At 38.8% G+C, this 8,348-nt stretch overlaps 1 protein-coding gene across 1 annotated transcript; it reads right to left on the bottom strand.

Annotated features, from left to right (window-relative positions):
• Nucleotides 1-244: 244 nt before the first annotated feature.
• LOC144077510 (uncharacterized) lies at nt 245-7,332 on the bottom strand. Its single transcript, XM_077605298.1, has 11 exons — nt 7,207-7,332; nt 5,870-5,981; nt 4,777-4,888; nt 4,571-4,686; nt 4,133-4,310; nt 3,875-4,052; nt 3,630-3,791; nt 3,332-3,432; nt 2,954-3,207; nt 2,120-2,303; nt 245-2,026 (listed from the first exon to the last, which is right to left on the bottom strand). Exons 1-11 carry the CDS (start codon nt 7,327-7,329, stop codon nt 613-615), a joined length of 2,934 nt encoding a protein of 977 aa, XP_077461424.1. The 5' UTR covers nt 7,330-7,332; the 3' UTR covers nt 245-612.
• Nucleotides 7,333-8,348: the final 1,016 nt, after the last annotated feature.

Here is an 8,348-nt window from a genome sequence, read left to right as displayed (position 1 = left end):
ATCATCATAAGACTTGACAGATCGGAAAAAAAACATCAAATACAATTGTTGTACCCCTGCAATAAGATAACTAACAATTTGTTTGAATAAATACACAAATCTTATTTCACATATTTAAAGAAATATCCACTTATAATCATTTACAAATATGTAGTGTTAATTTATGCAAGTGCAGAACATATTGGCTCTATGATATCTTTGCCACACATATGAAATAAAAATATATGAACATGTTGGGTGACTCTGAGAGGGTCTCTAGTAATCCAGCTAGACTAAACTGTCTATGAAAGGATCAAGTGCATCGCACCTTACAGTAAGCCATAACACTAAAAGCAGTACATTTTCTGAAGGAGGTAGGATGTGAGAGGAAGGGCATGTGAGGGGTGAGATGCTTTAAGAAATTAGTTTGAAATATTTGACAGAAGGCCAATGTTTGAGACAGTAGAGTGATATTGTTGATGTTTCATGATAAGGTGACTCTAAAATGCCCAAACAACTAGAATTGTCAAAGACTATCGTAACATGAAATTTACCCTGGAGTAAAATAGAAAGATAATTTAACCATCAAATTGAATGATGCTACTACATACTGTAAGCATCCTCAATCCAGTATCAGAGTTTGTGAAGTCCGCTCTGTATCTTCTCTGTTGTTGACTCACTCTTCTTCTTGAAAAGATTTTTCAACTTTAATGACTTCTTGCTTTTTTCTTTATCTCTGTTTCTGTCTTCTTTAGCTTCAGAGGAGGATGGAAGGGTTCCTTTTGTTAATATTGCAACCGGCTTAGACTCTGCCAGAAGCCTAGTGAAGCATTGGGGAAGATTTGGAGTTGAGACAGAAAAGGTGGTTGGGGTGGCCATAGAGTTGCAGGACTTCTCCAGGATTCCATCATAAACAAGCTGGCTCAATGGACCAGCAGCCAAATTATCTGCTGATGATTCCCATGGCACTTGGGAAGTCACTGTAAGGTCTGGCTGCCTGGGTTCACCTTGCACTGAGTTGGATTCAGAATCATCAGAGTCTAACCTCACTGCATGTGGATGACGTGTTTCCAGAAGTGATTCAACTCTCACTAATGGTGTATTTTCTTGTAAAGCCTGTTCATCTCTTGGCATTAGAGGTGTTATTTTCCTGAGAAATACTTCACATTCCTCTTTAGATACGCCCCTACTTATTGATGGTTCTGAGTTGAACTCTAGCTTTTCTGAGGAAGACGTGTAATGGACATCATCTGCTTCCTCTATGGGTGCTGACTTTTTGGAAACCAAGTCTGCAAAAAAACCCTCTTTAGAGATTTTTCTTGAGGGTATTGTAGGTTGTTCAACCAGCTTGTCTTTGGCAATACCCCTAATGGAGAAATCTATTTGCCTTGAACTTCCATCTAAGGACATTCCCATTGAGTCTCTCGTATACCTTCTGGCGACTAAGTCAAATGGAAACTCAGAACTTTGTAGTATTTTTCTTGAAGCACTGTCCACCGAAGCCCCCATAATACCTCTTGATAACTTCTTACGTGCAAATTCTGATACTTCTTCATCCCAAACAACCTTCCTGACTTCAAGTGGAAAATCACAGCGATCTTTTGGTGTACTCGTGGATAGATTATCTGTAACGTCCTCTATTATTTCTCGGTCAATTTTCTTAGGTGGAAATCCTGCCTCTAATTCCTTTCTAACTAGAAAATCTGATGAAACTTCAATCTTATCACTGGATCTCTTTCTGAATGATGTCTCAACAAAAGAGCCTTCTTTTGATTTCATGAGCACATTATTTTCCAAAAAGGTGTCTAGAACTTTATCTTTTGTTGTCTTCCTGCAAGCAACATCCAAAGTAGTTCCAAAATCTTCCCTAGAAACATCACCTTGCAATTCTTTACTCACTGCCTTCATGGCAGATTTTTCTGGAAATGGTTCTGTTTCATCAGAGTACAGCTTTCTGTGGGAGCTTTCAATAGATGAACAACGGTACATCTTGTTATGAGGAGGTGAGGTTGAATAGTCCGAATCTGAGAAGCGTTCCTGGGAGTCTCTATTACACAGTGAAACAAGAAAGGATAACCATGATGGAATAAATCAAAGCTTTGACATATTATTTTGGAACATAACTTGGCCAAACACTTACTGTTTCTTTATAGTTTTACGAAAGACCCCATTATCCTCATCAAAACAAGAATAAGGACTTCTCATTGGGATGAGAAGGTCAGGATCTGCTGAAATAAGAGTGGTTGGTGGTTGTGTAACACCATGACGACGTGACCTCAGCATAGTAGACGTCCGAGTTCGAGGAGAATTCTTAAGTGGTGTCCCTGAAAATGAAGCAGAGCAAAAGTGTAAACCAACCTGCAATCTTAAGCCACTCACCCAAAAGCTTAAAGGCATTTCAACAAATTAGGTTTGGCAAATTCTGGTGGTAACAGAAATACACTGTTTCTACTGTGACACATGGAGGCAATTTAGTTTTGTTCTTGAGCTGCCAGCACAAGGTCTCTGTAATGCAAAAAGAGTACAATGGACTCTCAAGACTGTCAAGATATTCAACCCGTTCCTGTCTTCATCATTTATTTTGAGGTCAGTCACAGGAGATGGGTCTTGCAACAGGAGAATGATACATAAAGTAACGCACAAAATACCAACAAATATGTGTCCTCATTTTTAGTTTTGTTTTTTTGTTTGTTTTTGTTTTAAACTCACATCATTGCAAGTTAGGGGCATCATCTTCTTACTGTCAATTTTGTACAGGCCTGTCTCATCAGTTTTTTGTTTGTTTGTTTGTTTGTTTTCTTCCAAAAGTCAAAGGGAATGTCTGATTTCCACCGGTCGATTTTTCTATTACAGAGTATTGCAAAGCTATTATAGAAGAACCAAATATGCAGATATTGACCACTGCCATGTTGCTCATCTTCTGGAGGCAGTAGTGTGAAGCACTACGCTTCCACACTAAGGGCCAGTTCCTTACCTGGAATTTGTGAAAGAATGGCTGTGGTAGACTCTTCCAACAGGTCTTCAATCGACCCATGAACTGAGCTGTGGCATGACCATGATGGCTGAGGAACTCGGGGGAATCCTACAGTAAGTGAGTCTGAGTAGAGCAGAGCGGTGAGATTTGTAAGACCAGGATTCCTGATGATGGGGAAGCCACAGATGCGCTCAATCTGTTGCCACCGATGCAGACGCTCCCTCAGGCATGCTGTTACCTCTGACAAGGCATTCCTTTTGGAGTGAGATAGCAGTATTAGTTTGATTTTTTAAGTGTTTGCCTCCTTTTGGAAAGACACGTTAGGCTGCACTCCGGTAGACTCGAGTGAAATCTAACTCCAAATACAATGTGACTCACTTTGCCTCTAGAATCTTATGGTCAACTTGATCCAAAGATGAACTGTGAGCAACATGCAGAGTCCCAAACACTGAGCTTCTTTTTTTCTTGATCTTTTCTGCCTGAATCAAAGTATACAAGCAAACACAGTATTGTGAAACGTCGGTCACAAGTAGTTGTGGCATACGATGTCCAAAAAGAGCAGAACTGGAGTCTTATACACATTCAAAGCCTTTTTTGCCACGCCTTCATGCACTCCAGTCCTGGAAGTTTTCTGATACACATCTTGTGTACATATTGTATTTTTATCTTACATCACCTCTTCTTTGGCAATGGCCAGTTGTAATTCAGCACTCTGTTTCTTGATGTTGTAGTACTGGACCTCAACTTCATGTGTCAACTGGAGCCATTGCTGGAGTACCTCTGAGGCAGTCCAAGTTGTATGCATGTCCTTTTCTGCCTGTCTCAATGCCCCACGGATCTGAGGAAACGATATTTGCCAGCTTTAGGTTTTTTTTTTCTGTTTTTAGTTTCGACCCAACTTCAGACAATGCTAAACAGTACTTGCACAAGTTCTTCTTCTGCATATCGGAGGCGGCTGAGTTCACTAACAGCTCCCTGTCTCAGCTCTTGCAGACGGTGGGCCTCCTCCTGTGCCCCCATGATCTCATCTCGCATCTTTTCCTCCAAATTTTGTTTCTCCTCTGCCACGTTTCGTTTCTCCTCCTGGGCTCGCTCCAGTCTAAAGGTAAGAAAAGTTACAATTTCACTTTGATAACTTCAATTACAGGTGAAGAAGATAATTCTTTGGCATGAACCTACTGTTCTTGCATGTCTTGGAGGCTTTGTTCAGCTCGCTGCAGACTTTCCAAATCCTTCATCATCTTAGTAATATGGATTTTACTGGTTTTGTTTTGGGCCTGAGCGAACCAACAGCCCCCAACACCCATCACCACGGACACAAGTAGCAGTAGGTCTTTCATGTAATTGTGAGGAGGGCCTTCAAGAAAAAAAAAATGGTTATGAATAAAAAATGTATTTTTACGGTTCACAGATTGCTTCTTCCTGCTTTTGTGGTAATGGAGCTTTACCTGCCCTAATGTAGCGTTAATGGTAATATTGGTTTTTAGTATTTTGTGATCCAGAAATCGACTCACAAAATATCTGGATGTCCCTCAGAGTAAAAAAATCAATTAAAGCGATACACACACAAAAAAAAAAAACATTGTTAAAAGAAGCTAATTCTGTAATGGTCCTCACGCGTAGGTGGTCCAAACAACACTACATCAAGAGCTTTAATATTGAGTTTCTGCTTGTCCCTCTGATCCGGAACTCTCAGCTGGCCGCTCAGGAATGAAGGCTCATTGGCTGCAATCCTATAGAAAGGACAGAGGTTTTTTTTAGTTTCTTTTTAAACTAAGATCAGTGCATTTTCAGAGATTTGTTTGAACACAAAATATTGTCACCTTGGGAGTGTGTTTCCGTTGACTTTGAAGTCTTTAAAGTTCCTCTCATACTGTGGCAACTCAACAAACTCCCGGAGCCAGCGTATAACATCGTCTTGGGTCCAATTATGAACTAAGATAAAAAGAAACAAGTTAAGAGTGGATGATGCGTCAAATGTTTGAATTAGGGTTATCCTGATCTAATAGTTTGGCACCCGAAGTTCGATTTTGAGGATCGGTCGATGCCCAGTCCCGATCTGAGAACTCAGCAGTGTATTATGGAAGGAAAAGCACCTTCAAATGTTAAAAAAAAAAACCTACACTGCAGAGCTTATCGTTCTTTAATGATGGTGTCCTGGGATATAAACCAAAATGTTTGCCTTCCTGTTGCGTAGTTTCTTTTGGCAATATCCTTGTACATATGGAACATTATATTGCGTTGTAGCCTTCAAAACTTAAAAATTAAGAATAAAAACATCAAAAAAAAAAAAAACATGATCTTTTTCACCCAATTCCGATCCTCTGAAAATGACATATGCTGCCTAGTGGTGGAGAGGTTCACTCGCCTGACAATGGTGCGGGCAGGCGTGAGCTCAATTCCCGCTGGTGGCAGTATGATTAGGAGTATGGATGGTCGTTTGTCTCTCTGTGTTCCCTACAACTGAGTGGCAAACGGTTTAGGGTGTAATCTATCTTTTGCCCAAAGACAGCAAGTTAGGCCCAAGAAACACCCGCAACGCTTTCGAGGATGGGTGGTATGGAAGATGAATGAATGAAAATGACATGAGTTCCAATTACATGTTTGGATCTGAAACATCCCTAGTTTAGTTGTCACTTGTCAACGGCCTGTACTTAGAGTGTTTTGAATAGGAGCTCTCCAAACGGTTCACAAGGGCCGCAGTGGGTCCTGGTCTTTGTTCCAACTGTTTCCACACAGACATCTTAATAGATGAGGTTTTTGCTGAAGATAGCAGCATCTGATTGCAATTAAATGATTACACTGATTAGTGAAATGGTCTCTTTTTGTTCAGTTGGAATGAAATCCTGTACTGACTGTGGCCCTTTGTGGAATAGTTTGTAGACCCCTGGTTTAGACAGTCTTTTGGACAAACACCTTCTGATGACTTCCAGCCTTTCCAAAGCTCCTCTACTGTAATGTGCTGATCTTCACGGTGCAAATGGTTGTGCTTGTTGGTCTGTTGCTGCTTCATGTCTTCAATAATAAACTACGAGAGAGGAAGGGTCAAGGTTCATTAAAAATAAAATGTTAAAAATACAAGGTCATAAGGTCAGAAATTACTGGTAGAAAACCCTACCACTCTGCAAAAAATCATTTTATTAATCAGATATTTTACACACCACTTCTTTTGAATGTCAAGGTAAATTTTACTTACAATAAAACTAAGCAATTCCCAATGTGCTCTTATACCACATTTTGCACAATGTATTTTGCACCAGTTATAGTCAATGGATTATTTGTGACCAGTCATTTGTCCGGTCCCTTTGAGAGGAGCTTTTTCAGTGACACTGGCTCGGGCATAAAGGTTCCGAAATTTGAGACACACAAACTGTTCCAGCATGATAATGTGACAATTCAGTGAAAAGACACTGGTTCCAACATTACCTTAGAATAGTGTAGTTTATAAAAACTTTCCAACATGCAGTACTGTATAGTGTGTAGTGTGCTACATACTACAAGAAGAATTCAACTTTTTAACTAACTTGTACTGGGAATAGACACAACACACTGTGTTAAGATATCCAGCCTTGGATATAGATGAAGGCTTTATTTGATGACTGAAGACATCTTGGGAATGTGTTCTGATGAGCCCACAGCCCTCTCTTGACATCCCTATGGCAACCGTAATTCAAGCCCTTGTATGCTGTATCTTAGAACTGCGTTCTTGAAGGGGAAAGGCCAGTCACTAATGTTACATAATTACCATATTATGACCAATTTCTCGATGTTTTCTACTAAAAATTGGGAAAAAATGGTGAGGCCCCATTTTCTCAAATGTGATAAACAGTACATTTTATTACTATATGTATATATGTAAAACGTAGTTGTTTATAGCTAAATATTTTCTCAAATGTTCATACATCAATATTTATCTACATCACTTAGGCACATAATTCTGGATCATTACCACTTGCAGAAAATAAATTGTGCTCATTGACTGCAGGTGGCTCATGTTACATTAATATGACTTGTTCTTCATGCAGCAATATCCTATTAGTGCAGGCCTAACAGTGCAAACCACATTTGTCAGTGCGCCAAAAGCCAAGTTAAACTGTTGCTATCCTCGAAGTAGCATTGGATGCCTTTTTTCAGCCAGAACACCTGTTGTCATAGCATTGACTTTGTCCTAAGTATTTCAGGCTAACAAGTTAACTCCATAGCTGATGAGGAAATGTCAACATTTAAGAAAGAATAAGAGAATAATTTTGTACCTCTACACTTTCCTCCACCTCAATCCCTCCGTCTTTGTCGTCATCCATCATCTGATGGATGCTCTGCAGAGCCTCCAAACTGTAACGATCAGCCTCGCTTACACATGGTGGTGATACCACCATGCATGGGTCTACATGGATAAAAGGTATTTCAGTCAGTACATATCTGCTTCATTTTTAAGTTTTACTTCCTTTTTTTAGGCATATATCTAACATATAAATACTTGATTGTTAGGGTGTTTTGTTTAATATCAATCAAGACGATTTTTATAGCTGTATTAATGTAGATCCAACAGGGAGTGACTTCTTTTGTTGGTTTTTAGTTGTATTTATACATAATGATCTATTTGTGGTTAGAATATTGTAGTTTTTCCACGTAATGTATTATTATTATTGTTGTTATTATTATTATCATAATTATATTCATTATTATTATCATATTCATTACTATTATAATATTCATTATTATTATTATATTCATTATTATTATAATATTCATTATTATTATTTTTTATCTTCCCCTTCAAAAATATGAAAGTTGATGACAAGCTTATAGAGTTTGTTTATTAAGATATTATTTTAGTTATGAACTAAATTACAGTTGTATATTGAGTTAGGGTTGGCGATGCAACATGCCGTGTTGTTGTGGAAGACATTTGACCGTCAAACTAAATATGTGCTGGATACATCGTATGCATCATTCACCACGTAACAACAAAGTGGATTGGATTTAAACTCTATACAGCATGTTTCTAAATTCAGGGTCTTGATCCAGAAGATTACAGTGCTGTACGGGAAAACAAACTTTAGTCAGGCCTGTTAGTCACAACCCAATTTTGTCTCTGTGACGCAAAGATTTTGGTGCTCAGTAGAGCTAAAGTGATAAGAAGTCAAAAGGTCTACTTGTCAAACAAGTATAAGTGCAAGCCCAAGAGATGCTTTGTTCCCTGTGCATGTATTATCATTGTCTTGTCAGGCGTTGAATTCAAAGAATATGTGTTTGAGAGAGTAAAGGTGGACCAACATTTACATACTGCTACATAATTTCACATTCATTTACATATGGTATTACTGGTATTACTACACCTATCCAATTTGTTTGACACTACAATCAAAGAATAGGCAATGATCCCTTGGTTTCT

This window comes from Stigmatopora argus, chromosome 7, assembly GCF_051989625.1.
Source record: "Stigmatopora argus isolate UIUO_Sarg chromosome 7, RoL_Sarg_1.0, whole genome shotgun sequence".
NCBI classification, from domain to species: Eukaryota; Metazoa; Chordata; class Actinopteri; order Syngnathiformes; family Syngnathidae; genus Stigmatopora; species Stigmatopora argus.
Note: the sequence above shows the minus strand (reverse complement) of the source record. Positions and strands in the feature narration are given on the sequence as shown.

Bases quoted from the DNA above. Each gene is read 5' to 3' on its own strand.
- LOC144077510 (XM_077605298.1), bottom strand. From the start codon at position 7,329: ATGGTGGTATCACCACCATGTGTAAGCGAGGCTGATCGTTACAGTTTG. The intron at 4,311-4,570 runs GTGAGGACCATT...TTTTTCTTGAAG, and splicing joins GTTGTTTGGACCACCTACGC to GCCCTCCTCACAATTACATG. The intron at 4,053-4,132 runs GTAGGTTCATGC...TCTTACCTTTAG, and splicing joins CTCCAAGACATGCAAGAACA to ACTGGAGCGAGCCCAGGAGG.